This window comes from Canis lupus, chromosome 29 (assembly GCF_003254725.2).
Source record: "Canis lupus dingo isolate Sandy chromosome 29, ASM325472v2, whole genome shotgun sequence".
Taxonomy (NCBI): domain Eukaryota; kingdom Metazoa; phylum Chordata; class Mammalia; order Carnivora; family Canidae; genus Canis; species Canis lupus.
In genome coordinates this window covers 2,792,567-2,817,334 of record NC_064271.1, presented here as the reverse complement: position 1 = coordinate 2,817,334, position 24,768 = coordinate 2,792,567, and the positions used below count along the sequence as shown (strand labels likewise).

At 32.7% G+C, this 24,768-nt stretch overlaps 1 protein-coding gene across 6 annotated transcripts in view; it reads right to left on the bottom strand.

Annotated features, from left to right (window-relative positions):
- The window catches only part of SNTG1 (syntrophin gamma 1), an 818,484-nt gene that overhangs the window by 183,843 nt on the left and 609,873 nt on the right, over positions 1–24,768 (bottom strand). For all 6 annotated transcript variants that reach the window (XR_007407164.1, XM_049103928.1, XM_049103927.1 and 3 more), the window contains 3 exons: positions 11,273–11,375; positions 6,308–6,390; positions 1,594–1,724 (listed from right to left, as the gene is read on the bottom strand). Coding sequence is in view for 5 of the 6 variants with exons in the window: in XM_049103928.1 (XP_048959885.1) it covers positions 1,594–1,724; positions 6,308–6,390; positions 11,273–11,375 (317 nt within the window). In the remaining variant the exon portion in view is untranslated. The remainder of the gene's footprint in view (positions 1–1,593; positions 1,725–6,307; positions 6,391–11,272; positions 11,376–24,768) is intronic.

Here is a 24,768-nt window from a genome sequence, read left to right as displayed (position 1 = left end):
TAAAGTCTAGTGGGAAGCTTAACCCCCAATTCTCACCCTGCAGCAATTAAACTGAGTGAGGTGGTATGAGATGGACTTAGTCAGTACTCTGCCTCTCCTCCCATGCTAACCACCATGGCTTAGCAGGAAGCTCTACCTCCACTCCCACCTGTCATCACCAAGGTGAAGTGAGGTGATGGGAGGTGGAAATCCTTGCTCTTAGCTTTCCCTCCATCTCCTCTTCCCTGACAGCAGGATCTCACTATGGAGAGCTGAGCTTCTACCACATTCTGGACATGACAGAACTGAAAAACATATCAACAAAATAAATAAAATCATGCTAAATGGGCTCAGCAACAGAATGGAAACAAGAAAAGATAAAATCTGAGAACTTGAAGATAGATCAATAGAATTTACTCAGTCTTATAGCAGAAGGAAAACTGAAAAACACAAGTATAAATTTTCAGGGATATGTGCAAGAATAATATAAGAGCTAACATTGTATTAACAAAGTGACAGAAGGAGAGAAAAACGAAAATCATAATACCACCTGATAGGGTGCTTGATATATGTAGAAGAAATTAAGATAATTATACTTAAAAAGTAAGGGAGGATTAAGGAATCTAAATGAAAGTAATGTTTCTATACTTCATTTAGTGATAAAACATCAATACCAGCAGTGTGATAAGATATGTATGTATATTGTAGTGTCTTGAGCAGCCACTCAGAAAACTATATCAAATGATATACTCAAACACTATGTAAATAAATCAAGATATAATCCTGAATTTCTGGGTATAGCTAAAGCAGACTTTGTTGGAAATGCAGTTCTGACTACACATATTAGCAAAGGATGTCTGAAAAATCAATGATCAAACCAAAAGTTGGCAAAATATGGCCTACAGACCACATCTTACCTGACATGTTTTTATAAATAAAGTTTTATTAGAACACAGCTATATTCATTCATTTACATATTGTCTATGGCCATTTTCATGAAACAAAGGCAGAATAATTCAATAATTGTGACAGAGACAATAGGCTCACAAAGCCTAAAATATTTACAATACCACTTGTTACAGAGAAGTTTTAGGATATTTAGAATATCAATCTCAAGGAACTATAAGAACAAAAAGTCAAGCCAAAGAATTTAAGAATGAAAACAATCAAGAATAAAGCAGAAATTCATAATTTATAAAACATACACATAATGAAGAGCTTCAGGACATCGCTAATGATTCACACTTATTTAAAAAGATAATATGAGAATATTACCAAGTACATGAAAATAAAGTTTGCTATTTAAATAAACTGTATAATTTCCTTGAGAAAAAGCAACTTACTAAAACTAAGATAAGAGGTAAAAGTAATCACAATAAAACTGTATCTACTAAAGACACTGAATGTATTATAGCAAATTAGTACAGTCAGGGCTTTAACTTAAGGTTTGTGTCATCAGATTCATAAATGTTTTACTGTGTTATACTATTTTTTCATAGTTCTTCTTTCTACTATTAGAAATATGCTGAGAATAAAAAGCATATTATGTTCAAACTTTGGTTGCAGGCCTCTGTGCAATGTACAGAAAATCAGACCCTATTAGCATGAACTCACCGACTCAAATCCGTCCCAGGAACATACTGAGAGAAACGTGAATGAAGCAGCGGGATCAGCCTAAGGTCACACCATCGCTTTTCCCATCTCAAGCCTGGAGATGTTGGCCATGAAGAACATGACAATGTGTCCTGAAAAGAATACAAACAAATCAATATTCTTTTTTTCAGTTCTGTGTTTTGAGTTCCTTTGTCACAAATACTTTTCATTTGGGGGATCATTTTTTTCCCCAAAATAATCAAAAGACATTTATAGACTGCCTCAAAAAGGGATCCATATTCATTGCCACAAAATTCTATAGGAAAGTAAGGAGGGAACCATTAAGATTAAGAATGGTAGAGAAAGCATATGAAAAAAAATGGAGTGGGGAGAAGGGAGAAAAAAATAGAACAATAACAGAACTGAATTCATTCAGGAACAGGAAATATGGGGCAAGCTGTAACTGTAATGAAGTAGTAAGTGACAAATATAAAAATAAGTTGTAGTTCTTTCCATCAGCCAACATTTTCTGAGTATCTGCTAAGCACTAAACAATATTATACAAGTGCTTGTGATTTATCTGTTACTGGTAAATATTTTTGAATAGAATGTATATTCTTATAAAACATTTTTAAAAAACTTTTTAAGGAAATCTGTGTCCATTGTTTTAACTTTATGTTTATATAACGTTTGTATTTTCTTACATTGTTTTAAAGTCATGTTAAATCAACCAGTGCTGGTTTAAAATTACATGTATTTTAACTTTCATTAGAAGTTTGGGTCTTTTTCCTTAAATTTAGAAGAGACAAAAAAAAAAAAAAAGAAGAGACAGATTTGAATAAAATTTGGGCTTTTCACACTTGATGATGATTCACACTTCTTTCATTATTTCAGCTTTACCTAAATATCTCTTCCTGGCAGTAGTACATGTAAAAATGTTTTATTTAAGTTTCCAGGGATTGTAAGGGGCCAAGTCACAATTTGATTTCTTTATATTCTATAGATTTTATAATTTTTGAGTGATGATGTTAGAAGGAGATCCTATTTTAGTCTAGATGTTGAAACTCCATTAGTCTCAATATTATTATTAACATTTTCTATTTTTAAGGATTTTAAGTAATTTCTATACCAAACATGGGACCTGAACCCACAGCCTTGAAATCAAGAATCACATGCTTTACCGACTGAGCCAGGTAGCATCCCTAACATTTTCTTTAAGGTATTAATTTCTTCAAAATTGCTTAGGGGAAAAAACTTCCATTATTTTCACTAAAAGTTGAGTGCTCTTTGGCATTATTATGTTAACTGGTACCAACTGTGCTAATAAAAATCTACTAAATCCTTCCAGTTGTTGAGAATACCAGGCAGAGTAGGAAGGCAGGAGCAGACTTGCTAAGACCATCTAGTGAGGGGCCCCTACTGGTGATTGGTCTCCAAGACACCTAGCTTTTGATGCAACAAGGATGCCTTTCATGCTTATCTGGTGATTGCAAAGGCGCAGACATAGGTTTCATATTAATTTTTCTTCTAGCCTTAATATCACATGTTATAGATGGTCAACACAATGAAATGGCATCAATTAGGTGACAGTACCACAGGGTAAAGAATCAGAATCAGACCATCTGTGTTAAAAAATGTCAATTTCCCAACTGACTAGTCCTTTAACCTAGGGACAATTTAAACTCTCTGCTCTTTATTATGCTCATGTCCAAAGATAAGGCTTGTCACAAGGCTTCCTCTCACAAAAGAAAAACCTAAAACTTTTTTAGGTGCAGTAAATGATTGCTTCCCCACCTTTTCTGCATGAGGGTACTTAAAAAACAACAATCCTGAGTGATGCACTAGGGTAAACAAACTAAGTTTCTATGACCAGAACAGACTGGAGCAAGTTCAAGTGTCGTGGATGCCACTAAGCTGCCCTATAACTATTAAGCACACATCAGTGTATGTCTAGAACCAACTCAAAGGGCCCCAGTACACATGGTTCTCTCCTGAGAAATTTTACAGTAAATAATTGGTTCAAGTCAGCCAGCCTGCAAATGTCAGTGTCAGGCAGATTCACTCAGATCTACATATTTTTTTAAAGATTTTATTTATTTATTCATGAAAGACTAAGGCAGAGAGAGGCAGAGACATAAGCAGAGGGAGAAGCGGGCTCCCCGTGGCGAACCCAATGTGGGACTCAATTCCAGGACCCCAGGATCACACGCTGAGCTGAAAGCAGATGCTCATCCACTGAGCCACCCAGGCGTACCCAGACCTACATCTTTATGATTCTAGGACCATATCTATCATAGCACAACATTTACCATTCACAATCAGATGTGAAACTATGCAAAGAATAATTCAGGTTTTTATCCTGATTATTTCACCATTTAAAATATTTTTAATATACTTTATTTCAATTTATACATCTTTGTTCTTATTCTCTAAAATCGTGATAAGTATCATGCATTACTCTGCACTTAATACCTTCAGAATTCGTCAAAATAATGTTCAATCTTAAAGCTAAAAATGAAAATAAAAATCCCTCTTGAAAATGGAAAGACATAAATCCTATAAGGGAAATTTACAATTGTTTTTAAAAAAATTTATATTAGAGGGATTTACTTGGAACAGTCATGTTGTAGAATCACTCAGTAATTTTATTGCTTAATTATATCTTTCTAAAGGAGAACATGATAATAAGCAACAACATAGAAGCATGGTTTATGAAATTAAATCCACGGATATTTTAGTATGTCAACCAGATGAGTTAAAAAGCCAGACTGATTCTTAGCCATAGCCCTTCCATGCTCACTTCTCTACTTCTCATTATTATAGAGGAGTCTACAGGTAATAGACAAGAATTAGAATAAAACAGCTTCCCACTCTGAAGTAAAAGAGCTCTTCCTTCCTGTCTGAGGAACAGAGCTGAGATGGGAACTTTTGAGTCAATGATATGTGAAGGGAAAGTTCTTAGGAAAAACCTGTGAGGACTGAGGGAAGCAATGGATGAGACAGGTAACAACCTTGCCAGAGATGTGGGCTCTTGAAGTCCTCAATTTGTTGGCTACAGCCATACCCTGGGAGGGTGTAGTGATTCCAGATTCTCAGGCCCAGGCTCTAAGAAAGTCAGCAGTGAATGGAGTGGGTTGGGGAGAAGAGCTTTCACAGCAGCTGGGGGTAGTTGCTCCAGCCCAGTAAAGGGCCTGGTAGGACATGGAAAGCATCAAGAGCATCTAGGTTGTAAGGAAAGAAGGTGAGCGGTTTCTGAAGTAATAGGTAAAGATTTGGTTGGAGATTGTAAAAAGTCTGTAAAATAGAATTAGAATTAGAATTAGAATTAGAATTAGAATTAGAATTAGAATTGCTAATGGCAACATAGAATGTATATATTCATTGATTCATTAGGATATTTAAGCCACTCCAATCTTGCCATCTTCTGATGATCAGTGTTTTAAATATTATCTATAATGTGACAATTATTTCTTTGGGAACAAAAATAAAAAAGATCAGATGAAGTACACCAGGAGGTGCTTGGTGTATGCAGGCAGAGATAACCTTTGGTCTTGCCAAGGATTCCTCTTTGGGAACAAATAAATAATAATATTTAAAAGAATGTAGGTACTTAAGGCACACAGGTAAAGAATAGAACTGGTGCAGTGAGGTACAATGAAGGCTGGAGATACTCAAAAGGAGTACTTTAAGTAAAATGACACAATTAGGTCAAGAATTTCAAATGAAAGATGAATTTTACAAGTTAGAAGCTATATATGTTTTATATCTTAAGACGTGGAATAGAAAAATAAAATTCTACTTAACTGTACTCTTCTTCTTTGTGATCCCAGGGGAAATTTGTTAGACTCGCATATAACCTGAGAGAACTGTTTTGTCTTTAGCATGTGTGAGTGTTTTAGAGGATGAAATATAAGGAGTTTCAAGCATATTTATAAACAGAAATCCAAGAAACAAAAACTTGTTTACTCAAAATTTCAAGTGGAAAAGAAACTTTAACATTTTATTAAATGTTTAAAAAAACAAGCATGCCAATTTTATCAATGATTAAATATATGTATAGTTTAACATTTGTGACATTTTAACATGATATTAGATTATTCTCACTTTGTGGGTGAGATTGTTTTCTGGTATGCCTGCAGATTGTTAAGAAATCCTACCAAATGGAATATTAGATACCTACTTCCAGCTAAATGATTTCAAAAGAAAAATGACAAAAATCATGTCAAATCACATAAAGCATGAAGTTAAATACACTATGCACTATTATAAGGTGATTATATGATATTATGTGTGATCTCACAAAGTCGCTATAGCTTAACATAAGGCCTAATGCAGACCTATAAGGATAAAAATGACATTAAAAAATAACTGACCTATGTATTTTTTCCTTCCTGGCTCATTTTAACTACTAACTCTTAAAGGATGAAGCTAAATAAATAAATAAATAAATAAATAAATAAATACACACATACACACATACAAAAAAATAAAAACAAACAAACAAAAAGGATGAAGCAAACAAGTATTTCAACTGTATCAGAGCAATGAGATTTATTAGCAGTTTTTGCAGACTATGAATATACATCTATATGCACATATATATTATATGATCATACATATTATACGTGTGTATATATATACATATATATATATATACACACATATATATACTTTACTCTTCTGCTTTCTTTGTGTTATGTCCTTATTAATCTGAACCATGCTTTGATCATCTTACTGTATTGTTGGGATGATAGTTGAGATGCAAGCCACTGTCACAAAGAGGTGAGGAGGTGCCACTGCTCTGGTCACTTGGAGCACCTGCAAGGAAAAATATCACAACACCCGAAAGGTTAGAACACCCAAATATTCTAGTTGATGCATTCTACATTATATATTTCCATATACTCAGTAATGTCAAGAAAATCAGGTAGTAAAATAAATTATTATTTCACTTATATCAAAGCCAGAGTTTTGCCAAATAAGGTAAGTGAGACCCCGAAAGAGACTCATGTATTTATCTTTGATTTCAGAAATATTGCAAGGCTTTATTATTAAAACATATAACCTTATAAAATTATTATTTCATTTCATTATCCAAAGTGACCTACACTTATGATCCATAATTATAACGGTGCAGGATTTGGGTTGTCTACATAATTCTATTTATCATTATGTTTCAACCTACCAGCAAGTTATATTTTTAGATACCATAATTTTCCATGATGCAAAATAAGTTTGCATGGGATCTTTCTTTATAAATGCTCTTGGTATATGTTATAATTGGAAGTACCCTCACTGATGCTATCTAAATTGGTGAAACAAACTAAAAAACTTCATATCAGATTCTCATGAGAAGCCTACTAATATCTTTCTCTAAATATGAGTAATGTATGTCTTAAACCGAGATTTCACAATTCAGAAATTTTTACAGTTAAGATTAGAATACATTTTTAAAATTTTTGATTGTTTTTTTGGGAAAACATTGTATATATTGAAGGTGTTAATGTTGACAAATATGCACTATTAATATAATTGACTCCCATTTTTTACTTGAAATATTATACTTATATTCAAACATCAGAGGTCATAAGTAACACTCCTAATATTAATGTGTTGAAAAAAAAAAACAAATAATTTTGTTCTTTATTATCACTTTAAAGTTCCATAGCTTTCCTGTCTCTAAGAAGGGGATTGCAGGTCTCTCTACCAAACTAGCATGAATACAGTTTTTCCACTTTTTAAATCTTAACAATTTCATACTTTGTTTTAGCTAATTTTTATTTTGATATTTATCTGCATTGTATCTTATGAGACAACATTTTAATGGATAAACACATTACTTAAATTTTTTTTTATTTAAAATTTATATCCACTTTTAACAGAATGAAATTATATGTCAGATTCTGTGACAGATCCAAGCAGTCTTTTGAGTGAAATTCAAAGATTTAAATGTATGCATAGGAAAAAGATACAAGTTCAGTGATCTATGCTTTCTTTTTAAGAAGTTAGATATGAAAGAGCCAATTAAATCAAAGTAAGTAGAAGATAGAAAATAATAAAAATAAAAGTTGAGAATAGTAAGATTGGAACAAAATTATAGACAAAATTAGCCAAGAGAGAAATAGGTTCTTTGGAAAGATTAGTAAAACACATAGCAAAAATGATGTAGCAAGAGTGTGAAAACACAAGTTATTAATATCAAGAATGTGAAGATACTATTACTGCAAGCCAACAAACATCAAAAGGAATAATTAAAGGATATGATGAATAATTTCATGCAAATAAATTCATAACTTAAAATGGAAAAAATCTTGAAAAACACTTTACCAAAACTTATAAAAGAAGAAGAAAAGTATTAGAAAAATCCTATAAGAATTCAAGAGATTAATTCATACAAAATAAAAACTATAATTCTAGGGTCAAGTTGCCTTTTTGGTGAATTTATTAAATTATTTAAGAAGAATATAGTATTACTGGTAAGAAAATTCTTTATGAAGATAAAGGTTGTGATTCTTCACGTTACATGAAGACATCAAAAACTCAGGTACCAAAATCCCACTAACACATCACAAAAATGTACATATGGATACCCATCATGAACATATTTTTTACAAAGTCTTAATATATTAGCAAATTGAAAGCAGTAATATATTAAATATACTTTAACATTTCATGATCATGTGGTGTTTATCTTAGGAATACAAGTTTAATTTGGCATTCAAAATAAATATTTAAAAATTCACCGTATGAGCAGAATTTTTAAAAGATTAAAAATATATCTCAATGAATATAAAAAAAAATGTGACAATTGAACATCTCCTTATGTTAAAAAGAAAAACAAGAAAAATGCACAGTAACCCAGGAATAAAAGAACAGTACCTCAACCTAATAAAGGGCATGTGTGAGTACTTAGAGCTAATATCATATTTAGTGATAAAAAAAAACTGGAAATTTCTCCTCTAATGTTTTGAGCAAGAGAAGGATGTTTATTCTTAATACTTTGTATAACATTTTCTGGAAGTCCTAGCCATTGCAATAGGCAAGAAAAAGGAATTTTAAAAATATAGATTGGAAAGAAAGAAGCAGAATTCATTATTTACAGATAATATAATTAGAGAGCCTTAAAAAATATACCAGAAATCCTACAGAACTAATAGATGCAGAATATGTGCATGTATAAAAATAAACTATGTCTATGTGTTAGCAACAATAACTGGACAACTATTTTTAAATACCATTTATGGTAAAATAAAAAATTCCTAGAAATAAATGTAATGAAAGATATGCAAGACTTTCCCACTGAAAGCACTAAAATGTTGCTGAGAAAATTAGAACATAAATAAATGGAAAGTTATATCATGTTCATGGATTGAAAGATTTAAAGTTGTTAATGTGTTAATTCTCAAAATTATCTATAAATCAGAATCATAATTGGGTTTTGTAAAAATCCATGTGTTATTTCAAAAATATGTACAGCAATGTAAAGAGCCTAGAACAGTTAATAATACTGAAAAATCACAAAATTGGAAAACCTATCCTATGTCATCAACATGGTAGTTATGGTGAAAAACAAACCCCAAAATTAATGGAAATAAAATAACTTTTTGATTATAAATTCCTAGCTCAGACATAAAAAGTAATTAATATAAGATGGATTTTAAATTTAAACTTAAAAGCCAATGACATAAAGCTTCTAGGAAAAATGTAGGGGAATCTCTTTGCAACTTTGGGGTAGGCAAATATTTCTTAAAGAAGATACAGAAAAAAATAACCATATGCAAAAGAACAACAAAATGGTAGATTAGATATCGTCAAAATTAAAAGCTTCTGCAAACTTAAGACAGTTTTAGTTAAAATACGGTATTTATAGACTGAGAGAAAATTTTTGTAATACATATAGCCAACAATGATTGTATACAGAATATAATCTTAAACTCCTGCAGTACAATAATATGAAGACATACTAACAGAAAAATAGGCAAAACATGAGCAGACACATTACAAAATAAGATATATAAACTCTAATGATATATGCAAATTATACACCATAAGGAGATGATCATAATTAGTCGTCTTCACAGAAATGCAATTTTGACTATAACAAGCTGCCTCTGCACACTTGATAGAATATCTAAAAAAAAAAAAAAAAAAAATGGGCAGCCCGGGTGGCTCAGCAGTTTAGCGCCACCTTCAGTCCAGGGCGTGATCCTGGGGATCTGGGATTGGGTCCCACATCAGACTCCCTGTATGAAAGCTGCTTCTCCCTCTGCCTGTGTCTCTGCCTCTCGTCTGTGTGTCTCTCATGGATAAATAAATAAAATTTAAAAAAAATCTGTGACCATAAAATATTGTGATAAATCAGAGCAACCAGAACTCTCATACATTGCTGGAGTGGAGAGTAAGAGGTCTAGAAATATAGTCCGTTTTAGAAATATTTTTTGGCAGTTAGGTAACAAGTTAATTATACATCTACCTGGTGACTTTGCAATTCCACTCCTAAGTACTTACGGTAGTGACATAAAACTGGAAGACTTTCAAGAACCTTTTACAAAAATGTTCATAATAGCTCTATCTATGGTGGCAAACTACAGGAAACCGCTGTTATCCATCAATAGAAGAACAATTAGCAAACTTTCATCATACTCATTTAATGGCATATAACACAGCAATGTAAAAGAAAAAACAATTGAAATATATAAGTGATTTTTCATTATGAAAGAAGCCAGACACAAGAGTAAATACAGTATGATTCCATTCTAAAAAAGTCTTAGGAGAAGAAATGTTGATGTTAAGAAATCAAATTAATGGCTGTTTCTGAGGATGTTATTTATTGGGAAGAGGCACAGAGGAGACTTTCTGTGATTTAAAGGCATGTGGATTAAGCAAATGTGTCCATTTGTCAGAACCAATCCAATTGTTCAAGATCTTTGCATTTCATTACATGCAAATTATGTCTCAAAAATATATTCTTCTTTGATTTTTAGCAAAAGTGTTAGATGATATTATATTTTTTTAAGATTTTGTTTATGTTTATGTTTATTCATGAGAGACAGAGAGAGAGAGAGAGAGAGAGAGGCAGAGACACAGGCAGAGGGAGAAGCAGGCTCTATGCAAGGAGCCTGATGTGGGACTCGATCCCTGGTCTCCAGAATCACACCCCAGGCTGAAGGCAGTGCTAAACCGCTGGGCCACGGGGGCGGCCCTATTTTATTTCTTAATGTATAAATCGATACAGAGATTTTTAAGTTACTCTTATGAGTTTCCACATGAACTGGTTTCCTTCAATCTTCCTAGCCTCAGCAGGACTAACTTACGTGTAAATGCTTGTTTAGCAAGTCAAGTAGACAAATGAAAGTATATCATTTCATAGTTAGAGAAAATATATTAATCAATTATTATGAATGAAATATAATAGAGACACAAAATGTGTGTAGTTGATGTGATACTATTTTTACAATAAATACTATGCCTCTAATTATAGGTTAGCAAATAACCGTAAATGTGCTGAGTACATTCTAAAACAAAAATAACATCTGCTCCCTTTGCATAAGTATTCATAGAATGTTTTGTGATATAAAAATATTTGTATTCAAGCAGAAATCTCAACTTTAAGAAAATTACCAATTACTGTCAGGAAATAATGGTTTAGAAAGTAAATATGATGATGTGAGCATTTTACCTATTCTTCATAAATGCTTACATGCACAATCTTCATTCAGTGGGAGTTTGAGGAAAGCAGGTGCCCTTTTTAAAAATGACACTGTTAGGGTCACTTCTTCTCCAGCATTCCGAAGCACCTGAACCTAAAATAAAAAAGAATGAAATAATAGTTACTTGTGTGGTCACAAAGTATGTTATATGATTGCAAAACCTTGAAGTGATTTGCTGTCTTTTCCACCTCTCTTTTTTCCTTAGTGGACAGAACATTTCATTAAACATAGGAAGAATGAATTATGTAACATCGTAGGAATACAGCCATCACTTCTTCCTCTTCCCACGATTTGGTGGTCCTCTCTGTTCATTCACAATGTCATCATTTTCCATTAATACTTATAGAGGTCTCTTAGTATATAGTCTATATTAGGCAATATGAGAGATTATGACATTTACAGAAAGATGTGGTGCTCAAGCCACTGTGTCATTAACTTAATAGTATTTATTGAACCTGTATTATATACCACCTACAGATAAAAAATAAATGACTCTGTATGTCAATGAAAGGTCTAATCCAAATTAAACAAAATTGGCCCAATTCATTCAAGACTTTTGCAAAAAATAAATAGATATTATTTTCTTGTTATATCATTGCATACTTTATTTTCCTTTCCCTGCAGACTTGGAATAATGGTGGAGACTGTTATCATCAACTCTCAACACTTTTCAAATTATAGAATTAATAGACCTAGTTCTACCAGTTAAAATAACACCAATTTCTTCAAAAATTGTATCAAGACAAACATAAGAAATACTAAAAGAAGTACAAGTTGAGGAGTTATCTGTAATAAACATATTAGAAAAGATAGAGGTATATTTATAATTTTAAAATCTCACATCAACTAAAAGGAGAATTATGAATAATTAGTGAAGGCAGTTAATAAACATGGGATCATAGGTTGTGATTAAACATCTAGAAAAAATGCTCAACCTCCAGTCATTAGAGAATTAGCTATCAAAATGATTTAGAATGGCTTCTGGTCTGGAGAAGATGGCATGACTTCATCTTTGTTCTCCCTCAGTAACTAGAAACACCTAAAAACCTGCAAGAGACAACTGAAATGCAAATCAAACTCTGAAAGGTAGAAAGAAAAAAGAACTTGTTAGGGATCCCAGGACAGGAGGAATAGCACAGAGAAGGGATGTTTTCTATGCCCTCACCCAACAGAGCAACTTCTACCCACTGCTGGATAAAGCATCCCTTTGGGGCAGCACTGGGGGCTCAGCGGTTTAGCACCGCCTTCAGCCCAGGGTGTGATCCTGGAGACCCGGAATGGAGTCCCACGTGAGGCTCCCTGCATGGAGCCTGCTTCTCCCTCTGCCTGTGTCTCTGATTCTCTCTGACTCTCTGTGTCTTTCATGAATAAATAAATAAAATCTTTTAAAAAAATGTTTAAAAAAAGCATCCCTTTGTTTACTTAGTGGTTTCAGGGGCCCAGCCTGAGAAAACGGTTTCCATCTCCTCAAACAGCATCAGCAGGGAACAGTGGGAAATCAATCTGATCAAAGAAGCCAAACACTGTTCTAAATAAGTATATTGGCAATGGGACCACAGTCCACAAAATTAGGCTATGACCTGTATGGTAAATAAAGTGAATTCCTGTTAAAAAGGAAAAAAAAATCTTATATAAGATCCATAGGCTCAAAATAATAAGAAAGTGGCTAGAATACAATAAAATAACATGTCTCACTAAGAACCAGGAAAATCATAAATTGAGTGATAAAAGATAGTCAGCTAACTCCAACTAGATGAATTACAAACTGGTATTATCTGACAAGGATTTTAAAGTCACCTTAATAAAAATATTTCAACAAGAAAATACAAATCCCTTGAATCAAATGAAAAATTACAAAATCTCAGCAAAGAAATACAAATTTTGAAAAAGGACCAAATGAAAACTAATGAACTAAAAAATACATTAACATAAATTAAAAAAAAACTTATTGGATTGGCTCAATGACAGAAGATAGAATCAGTCAAATGACAAAAAATAGAATTCACAAACTTGAGGACAGAATAAAATTCACTCACATGCAGGAAAAAGTAATATATTTTATCACATTAAAAGTGGAAAAAAGTTTAAAAGTGAAGAAAATTATGTAATAATTTAAATAGATGCAAAGAAGCATTTAATAAAATACATTTGAAAAAAATTCATAGAAAACTGAATATAAAAAAGAGTATCTTCATATTATAAAGAGTATATAGGGACGCCTGGGTGGCTCAGTGGTTTGGTGCCTGCCTTCAGCCCATGGCGTGATCCTGGAGACCGGGGATCGAGTCCCAAGTCAGGCTCTCTGTATGGAGCCTGCTTTTCTCTCTCTGCCTGTGTCTCTGCCTCTCTCTGTATCTCTCATTAATAAAAAATAAATAAAATCTTTTAAAAAAATAAGGAGGATATAGAAATTTCTAGAAGAAATGTCATTGTTAATGGTGATTTATTGAGACATTTCTCTCTGAGATCAGAGATGAAACAAATATGTCCACCATCTTGTTTCTTTTAATCTTTCTTCAGGTCTTACTGCAATACGGCAAGAAAAGAGCTAATAAAATGCACGAAAATTGAAAGAAGCAATAAAACTATCATTATTCAGAGATAAAATAATTTTGAGCATAAAAAATCTTTGGGAACCTGTAGACATCATTACATTAGATATTACTAGTTGAGTTACTAAGGGTGTTTAGCATGGAATAGTGTAGATACAAAGTAATAAGCTGTTAGAAAGAAAACCATAGGCCCAAAATGGAGTAATATATATGTTAGGCTGTCACCAAACTAGGGCTTAATACCTAATCTAATTGCAGTTTCAATTTCTCCCAGAAATGTAGTCTTAAATAGTCAGGAGTTTTCTGGTTAGCACCAAGGAGGTGATCTGTCCCATGGGTCCTCTCCATTTCCCAAAGGAAAATGAAGTAATCAATCTACAAGGGCCTCTTGCCCTTGCCTTTCTTCTTTCTTTCTTTTTGACTAATTGTCCCTTCTCATGTGTGCATATAAAATTCTTCCATTTTGTACAGAAACTTGGAGCTCCTTTCTACTTGTTGGATGGGATGCTGCCTGATTCATAAATGGCTTAACAAAGTGCATTAGACTTTCAAATTTACTTCGTTAAATTTTGTCTTTGAACAATACAAGGGTCAACTGGTTTTGATTCAATATCAACAAACAAATACAACATTAATTTTTAAATAATGGAAGACTTATGGTATGTCATGGATCACTAGGTGTAATACTGTAAAGATAACAATTTTCTCCTATTTTTCTATAGATGCAAGACAATCCTATTCAAGGTACCAATGTCTTTTTTTAATTCAATTTTTGGCTTAGTATGAACTTATGAACTTATGTTTTGTATTAGCACTTAACACTGATATAATCATTATTACATAATTGTTTTGAGAATTTGTTGGTCAGTGTAATATATGGGATGGTGGAACACAATAGGCCAATGGTTACATTCTATAGTAAATGTACAGCAAATAATTTCTTTCTACCATTAAATAATAAATAACAGTATGAGTATCTTAAGGGTAAATATGAGAATAAACATGAAGAAGTTAAATATGGTTCCCTCGAAAATAGGCAGTGGACAACTGCTTTACATGTGTACTTCAGTCTTGAAGTTTTCATTCAAGTGTAATTGAGAAAAATAAAAATAATAATTTTAATTGTAAAATCTCACCATAGATAACTTAGGTTTGTTTTTTACTAAAAGCTCAGTTATGGTTCTTTCTGAGAACCGAGTAACAAGTTCAAGTCCTTGCCACATATGCATTTCTTAATAAATGCAGGAATATTCATTTTTTCATTGAACAGGATTGAGGGTTTTGGTTTTTTTTTTCAAATTTTTCTCTGCTTTGCTACTATTGCTTTGAATGCATATTTCATCAGCTTGATACTGTCAGGTTGGAAAATACAGGTTCTACATGAGTAATGATGAATGTCATCTTCCTGCAAAATCAGAAATCTTCACCAATAAATCAAGCTATTTTTTTCATTTTTACTCACATTGTATGATGCAAATCAAATGTGCATTTTGATCTAATAGTAATTATCACAGTTATTCTATCATACTGCCTTGACTGTGTATGTGGGCAAAAGTAGCAAGAAGGGAAATAAGAAAGTTTGTGAGGATAATAGTAACTAGCCTAGCATGATGCTAGAACTACCAAGTAAGATTTAGATCTCCAGAGAGCAAGATCGCCGCTTACTGATGACAGTGATGGAAAACAGTTACGTAAAATTCCACATTAACATTTGACTCCTCTTTCTTGACATATTGTTAAGTGCAGTACATCATTTTCTTAAAGCCCTGACTCTAGCTGAAAAGGAAATTAGATGTGACTTTGAGGAATGGTTTTAAACAGGTTGCCTTACAGACAAAACAACAAGGCTAACACTAGATACAATCACATGCTTTGCTGCTGATGTTAATTACATGTCAACATGGAATAAAAAAATCACTTTTTATTATATATATTATTATGTAATCACTTTTTGTTTATATTAATTGTGGGGAAAACCTTGATTTATTACATGTATTATAGAGTAAGAGTGTGAGAGAAAATTGTATTTTAAAAGCTTTCTTAAGTGGAGTTAGAGGGTCCTCTGGCCCTGACCATCTGCATTCACATTCAGGTTTCAGAGGAATCTGCAGGGTGGCAAATGAGGAGCACACTATCCTCTCAGTAGTGTGAGTGCAGGTGAATACATTCATACCTACAGATTATACCTGGGGTCATAGTGGCTGCCAGTTTTCAGGGCAGGAGATAGAGCCTTTTAAGAGAGACATTTGACCGAGAACGGAGTCTACAATAGTCACAAGAACTGGTGCTACTGGGTTGATAGTAAATTAAGTGGAGTAGCAGAGATTATCCAATTGGAAAATAGGGTATAGAACTATATCTAGGAAGATCATATCACATCACCATTGGAAGTAGTGGGTGACCTGTGAAAAATCAACTATAATCTAGAATTTAGAGGAGGCAATGTGAAAGAAAGAAGAGATTTGGGATTATTTAAAACTGTCATCTCTCACCTTTTATTACTATGACTAGTAGATACAGAACGGTGCTAGAAGAGCCAGGAGTAGATGGAATAGGGCATGAGGACCAGAATTATCATGGATAAAGCAGATCCAAAAAGGTAATGTGACATTCCTGAGGATGCATTCACTCATTTCTTTGTCTTTCCTGTATTTTAATTTATGAAAACACTCTATATATATGTAAAGGAATACCAAGCATACAGGCATTTCTAGTCCAAATTTCATGCCGTTTTAAAATAAAAAGTCACAGCACAAATGTATATCTGGTTATATGTTTAAAAAAGGACTACTAACATTTTAATAATTCTGAATTCCTAAAGTTTCAGGCTAAAACAGTGTTCAAGTATACAGTAATTTTTGAGTTTTGGTAAATATTACAATCAAGAATAAAGTTTGAGTGGATAGTAAATTTAAGTTCCTAAAATCAGGATGTAATAATATCAGTGAATTTCAATAGGCAAAAGAACCACTTAACTTTAGTGAGGAAAGAATGTTGAAACACTTGAGCAAATTTTCCTAGAATATTTAAAACTATGACTAAAAATAATTCTATCACTTTCAAAGACTCCATTAGAGCAAGATTCTATATAACAAAAGTGGGTGAAAAGTCAAATGATAGATATATTGAACTTCAACATAACAAGCAGAATATATTGTTAGCTAGTTCCCATGGTTATAGAAATGCTGTTATAGTATTTATTTTAACTCCAAGATGATTTCCTCAATAATTCAAGTGTTATTTTACTTTTATCTTCTTATTGTCATATGCCCAATTGCCTAGTTTATGTTCTATTAAGCCAGTTTAACTAAATTTTAAAATTCATGAAATCTTTACTTCACAAAAGGATCAGGAACACTTGGGTTCAAAGCCAAGTTTTATCTAATTCTTAAAGAAGAAATTTTTCCAGCATAAAGTTATTAAAGCTTCTTCAATTCATGTCACTAAATAAAACTAAAATGAAAATGAATAATGAGTGCTGACATATGAAGAAACAAAAGACCACTGTTAATGTAAATACAGATGTAATAATTTAAATACACTATTCACATATAGAATCCTACAAATGACAAATGAAATTGTACCATGACCAAATAGGCTTTATTTCAAAACAACAAGCCTAGATAAATATCGAGGTTATTAACAACGTAACTAATTTAATCAAGTTAAACATATATAACTTATCTATTAATACATACAGAAAATAGATTAGAGAGAGAAAATTTTAGCCTCTTCATTAGAGTCTGAAAGGACATTTGGCCAAACTAAGCTATACTTTCTAATAAAAACTCTGAGAAAAATAAGAACAGAAGAAAATCTTGTGATATTTCTTGAATATGCCTGGCTGTTCCTTGAGCCTAATATGGTCTCTCCCTAAATATTTGCATGGCTAACAGCCTTACTTCCTTTACGCCTTTATGTAAGTCGTAAAGTCGTACTTCCTTTACGAAGTCATCCCAATAAGTCCTATCTTCATCAACCTATTTAAAATTATAGCTCTGCACATATCGCTGTCCTCAGTTTCTTGTTCTGTCATCTTTCATACCTATTAGTACATTCCTACATACTCCATACTGCACCGACATATGGTGTCTAATATTCTTCTATCTCTGTACCATGAAAATGTGTGCTATGCAAGGATAACAGGCTATATATCTTGTTCACAGGTACATTCAAAGAGTCTGGCATAACACATCTCATAAAAAGTCTTCATTATAGAATTTTGGGTGGGTAAACTTACTACAGTTGTTTTAAAAAGCAGCAAAAATTATCCCAAATGTTAAAACAAAGATACCATATTCATTTTTTCAAAGATACTATATTAATTAAAATCAGGTAATTGATAAAGATGCTCACTGTCTCCATTATTTTTCAAAAATATTTTATGAGTTCTAGCAAATACAGTAAAATAAGAAAATAAACCTACATGAATATTAAAATAAAACCAACTCATTATTAAAGATATAATTGTGTATTTAAAAAAATTCCCCACTAAAACACTGATTGGATTTTAAAAGATAATGTGTTAAGGTAGCTTCATAGAGGATCATTATAATATAAATATCTTCTTCCTGTGTTAGCCATAAGAACCAGGAAAAAATATTAAAAATCTGGGGAGAAAAAGCCCATAAAATCCTTAGATTTTTCAAAGCATAGATTGCTTTAAAGTAAATTTTTTTTTTTTTTGAAGGATAGAAATCAAAATCTAAAGCTTTGCAAGGATATACCATATACTTGGTGAAATTTTCAGTAAGAACAAATTAGGTCAACATTCTCCAGAATATCCAAAAATATTTTATGCTTAAAGAATAGCATCAGGGATTGGGAGGAATTGAGTTCTCCTTGTCTGAATATATTATTATGTTATTTAATTAAATCTGTATATTATTGAGATACAAATAGACTAATCAATAGAAATTGATAAAAACTACAAAATGGATTTTAATATACTTGAACTTTTAATATATGAGAGACTTTTTAAATTTAGTGTTTAAAAGACTGATTAAAATAAGTAGTACAAACACATCTGGCTCTCCTTTCAGAAGAAAATGAAATAGGACACAATTTTAAACAACATACTAATGGTAAGTCTTAATGAATTAGAGTCAAATGTAAATACTATTACCAATATAATGTAAGAAATTACGTGTAGGATTCCATGTAAAATCCAGGGGTGAAAAGAACATGTTAAACTCAATTACAAATGCAAAACTTAAAGGACACACCTACATTTGTAAAGCTACATATGGAGAGATAGCAATGTATTTAAATGTAAATACTGCAACAGTTTTGCCTGTTCTTCAAATTCAGCTGAATTAGTCACTTCTTTCAAATACATATGAAGACAATTGTTTTTTCCTTTTGTTTCTCTGTTTGTTTGTTTTGGTTGCAATTACTATAAGTAATACATAAGGCCCCTGTTAATTTAAGTTGACATTATTCTTTCAAAAGATCTCAAAAGGAAACTTCAAAGGTTTATATATTTGCTAAGACCAACAAATAGAGAACAGTTTTCAGATTCATCATTTCATTCTTTTGCTGGAGAAAAGCACAAAGAATAGTAAGCTTGAATATTGCATCTCATTAAATACAGAAACAAAACTAGATGAGCAGGCTAAGAGGTGGCTGCTTGCTAGCTGGGGCACCAGCCATCCTGTCCTGAACATCACTGTCATTCCTAATGACCTGATACACACATCAATGGTTCTTTAAATACTACATTTTCAGAGATGACAATGCAATCTAATGCAACACTGTTAAAAATCCCAGCAATAATTGAGTATGACAATATTCTATCTACTGAATATTGGCCCACATTATCCGACTAAAAATTATTTTGATTTGTTAATTCATTTCTACTGAAAGTCTTAACAGTTGCATATTTAATAATCCACAGTTATATAATGAATAATGTTTTACCAAGTATGCAAGTTACATTGCTGCCCTAGATTTGTAAAATAAAGCCTCTGAAGTAAACAAGACAAAAGTTCTTACTTTTCATTTTACAAATGAGAATCTGAAAACATTAAGGTAGGTGACTTGTTCAAATATATCAGCTAATATATGGATAGACTGATAAGTAAAATTACATGTATAAGTGAGTTCTCTATTTTTTTCACTGGGCCTTTTTCCTAAGAGGTTAATGGCAAATCTTAAGTAATCATTTAAAGAACATATTTGACTCTCATAGTGATTTTGAGATGACAGTCACGACCTCTCAGCTTCCACATACCCCTTATATCTCGAGTCCATTTACAATGCACAACCTCACTGCCCTAATTCTGAGAAGAAGATAGATAGACGACAAAGCCCCTCTGTATCAGGAGCCAGGATAAAATGGAGAAAGTAACTTCTCTCTAAATTAGTAAAACTACATCTGTTTAAATTACTTTCTTGTGCATATTTTCCTCTTGGGGTTAATTAGTGTAGAGTTTAAATCAATGCAACACACATACATTGAGTGTCTATCAAATTCAAAACACCATATTTTATAAAACAGAATCTGCAGTATTAAATAAAGGTAGCAAAGCCTTTAATTCAGCAGATTATCAAACTAGTGAGAAGACAAGTATTCATAATAAATTACAAGGGGAAAGATGCTACAAGGAAGGTTTTTAAAATTAAACATCATACGTAAATTACTCAAACCCAAATATACTTAGCATATTACGTATCACAGGATTTTTTTTTCTACCCATTCTGCTAATAATATGGATATCATTGAAGTTTGCACACTCTTCTCATTCCTTAACATGACAAGAACAAACAAAAACTGGTGCAATGTTTGCCCTCACAATGTGGAGGTCTTGGAAATTTTGCCACCAGTTTTGCCACTGGTCATGACTCAGACATCATCATTCATATGTTAAATATGAGCGAAGTTTCAATTACCAAACCAAATGTAATCAATGTTTACCAAGGCCCCAAAACTTTAAATCAGACCTTTGTGTTTAAACGGCTCCCTACCTTCTTTCAACTATGGAAAGTATATTTATAAAACACAGTCACTATATATTAATAAGGTATATCAATTCAAATCTTGAGGGAAGGGAAAGAAAAGACATCTTTTACAAATAAAAATACTTTAACATTTCTTATACATGGTTATAATATATTTGAGGCAGAATAGTAAGGTACAGAGCATCTTCATATTTATCTGAGAAAGTTCAGAGTGTTTTAATTTTTAAACAAAGTCTCATGAAGATGATAATATTCTATAATCATATTAGATTGAAATATATAATGTACAAACTTACTCTAAATTTTTATTAAAGCCATAGTTATATGAATGTTTAGTGTAGTGTTCTAGATTTAAGTCAAATTCTTGAAGGAAAAGAGAAATCATAATGCTTTTCCTTATTTTCATAAATTCTGCATAAAATTATCTCACACAAAATGAATTGTTAAAATCTGAAAAACAGGGCAGCCCTGGTGACTCAGCGGATTAGTGCTGCCTTCAGCCCAGGGGGTGATCCTGGAGACTCGGGATCTATTCCCACATCGGGCTCCCTGCATGGAGCCTGTTTCTCCCTCTGCCTGTGTCTCTGCCTCTCTCTCTCTCTCTCTCTGTCTCTCATGAATAAATAAATAAAATCTTAAAAAAAATCTGAAAAACAAAGCTAAACATTATCATACCCACATTAGATTTGCAGCTGCATCATACAGTTGCTAAATATTTGTATATGCATATTATTATAACATGTTTACACAACATAGAACTAAGAAATAAATATTTTACAACCACTTGCACTGTTTCCTGCCATACACTGTCATTTCAGTCTATTGTGTGAGTCATTTAAATATGTTTTTCTAAATTTTAAATGCCATTCCCCCGTGATGCACATTGAGTACAGTATAAACACTCTGATACCATTAGCAGCATTTTTGGGGCCACCAGAGTAAGCTGTGCTGCATTTCCTTGGTAACTGGTTTGCACAGGGAGAAACACAGCTGTATTGCTTTGGGAAACCAGCGGTTTCTTTGGGTGTTTGGTAATTTCAAATACTTGAAAATAGATGTGTATGCTTCATACGTAATGTATTCAATAAATAGGGAAAAACAATCTGCCTTATATGTTGCTAAATGCATGAAGAAAAAATACATCCCTTCTATTATCTGACAATTACTACAAATTTCAGTCTTCAAAGAACTCTATCATGCACAAAATGTTGGAGATACCACACACACAATTTCAAAAGCCATTATCAAATTGCACAGGATGCATATACTTTATGGGATACATACATTTCCTCATCTTAGTTATATGGATATTACTGATAATATATAAGAATGAACTTCAGCAAAATTATAAATTTATTGTCTTTCTGTTTTGTCATCTCGTACATCTCTCTAGTCTACTTTTCTACTTTAAACCCTACTTCTTTTCCAACAGAGTCACTAAGGACCGTCCTGACCTGAATGACAAAAATAAGGAAACAACTCTGGGAAATCTCTCTGCATCCATGCACTCAGTGTCACACTCACACTTCATTCCCATCCCCATTCCTCTCCAAACCACATGCTTTTTGGACTCAATCCTAAGGAACTGCCAGGAAAAGGGTAAATACATCAATGGCAATTTGCTAAACATAATTTGGTGCCAGTCTATTAGGCCCCTCAAATTCCTAAAACTGCATTTTGTCAGTGAGCATCTGGAATCATTGTGTAGCCACATAGAAATGGCTTAGTAACAAGGAATTTAAACTTTATCTGTTTAAATGAATTGACGTAAATTAATGTCAATTTCAGAACTCTATGGGCCATTCACTTAAAACACAAAACTGAAATGGAATATGTTCTGTTAGAGATTTTAGGAAGAATGAATGTTCATTGAAGTTATGTGAGCCCACAAATAGTACTTTCAAAAGAAACAGCACTGAAGAAAGCTACTTCTTATAATTCTCATAAACATTTCCTTTGAAAAGCAGGTGGCATGTAGGTGAGTCTAAGGGAAGCTGGGCTCCCTTCCTAGCATGAGTATTGAAGACACTAGACCCATAAGTCTTTGAAATTCCTTTATTCTCATTCCACCTGCTTTAGTTACACATGAAGTCCTGAGTAGGATAAGGGTTCACGTTTGTCAGTAATAAGAGGAGGTTAAAAGCTGCTTTTACTCCCATATCTATTATTGCTCTGTCTCCATAGCAACCTGGGACAGCAGTACCCCCAGACAGGGCTGCTCCACAACCACAACCTAGTGAGAGGAAAGAGGAAGCATGGGGAAGACATGTTGACAGACTGATTGGGGCAACAATTTGTCAGATCACTGGACTGGGAAATCACTACAACACTGCTGACTTGGTTCCTATCTTAGCTTCATAAACTGGAGACTCAATAAATGTGTCTGCAACACGTGTCATGCAGGGCTGAAACATTTGGGACCAGCACTGATTCTGTTCACCACTGGAGCTAGCCATCTCTCTTTTTCTTTCTTTCTTTCTTTTCTTTTCTTTCTTTTCTTTTCTTTTCTTTTCTTTTCTTTTCTTCTTTTCTTTCTTTTCTTTTCTTTTCTTTTCTTTTCTTTTCTTTTCTTTCTTTTCTTCTTTCTTTCTTTCTTTCTTTCTTTCTTTCTTTCTTTCTTCTTTCTTTCTTTCTTTCTTTCTTTCTTTCTTTCTTCTTTCTTCTTTCTTTCTTCCTTTTTTTAAGATTTTATTTATTTATTTATTCATGACAGAGAGAGAGAGAGAGAGAGAGGGCAGAGACACAGGCAGAGGGAGAAGCAGGCTCCATGCAGAGGGCCTGACGTGGGACTCGATCTCCCGTCTCTAGGATCAGGCCCTGGGCTGAAGGCAGCGCTAAACCGCTGCGCCACCGGGGCTGCCCCAAGCCATCTCACTTTCATTACTGTGCAGAAATCACAAAAAAGAATTAACAGCAACAAATATTCCTGCAAAGGAAACCATTAAGAATAACAAAGTATGTCTTCTCTTTGATACTGCTTTGTGAAAGAAACTTAACAGGAATTCTTAGAAATTTTTAAAATCATCATCAAACTCTCTTTGATGTAACTAGGAGATATACAACTTTATTCTAAATGTTGGTAAGGAAAAAAATCTCAGAGAGGTACTATGATTTCTTTCATTAAGTCCAAAGTAACAAAATGGAAAACAAAGTGAAGGTGTCTAATCCTTTATATTAATCACAATGGCTTTTAACATAGGAAAAAAGTAAAGTTCTTCAATTTCATTTGATGTGGTCATAATTATTTGCTACCCAATAATATGATATTTCATATTCCTTGAATAAATGAAGCATGAATAATCATAGGAAAAGAGTATAAATAATACCATGTTTTATATTTTGTATATAATACCTTGTATTGTATGTTATGTATAATATCTTATTTTGGGGACGCCTGGGTGGCTCAGCGGTTGAGCATCTGCCTTCAGCTTGGAGTTATCCCAGAGTTCTGGGATAGAGTCCTGCATTGGGCTCCATGTAGGGCCTGCTTCTCCCTCTGCCTGTGTCTCTGCCTCTCTCTGTGTGTCTCTCAAGAATAAATAAATAAAATCTTTAAAAAAATCTTATTTTGTATGTTGTGTATAATTCCTTATATTGTATGCCTTCAAACTACTACTGCTCTGTTTTGTGGGTGCTATCATACTAAACTACAAACTAGTTATAGGGAGAAATCGTTCTAGTATGATATTTTTATCTAGAATTTTTTTATTCTATATCTATATTGGATTTTCGATACTATTTTAATAAAAATAATACCAATTACAGTTTTGTGTCTCTCACATAATATTTGAACTATATCACTTTTAAAAGAACTGTATATCCTCTAATTTTCACAATCTTTCAATTTTTTCAATGAAATATTTTATATTGTTAAACATAGGCTGATTTATGTTGTGAAAGTAAAAATATTTTTCTAATCTTTATTAGACCATATAAAATATTCTATAACTGGCCATCAAAATATAATTTTGCAA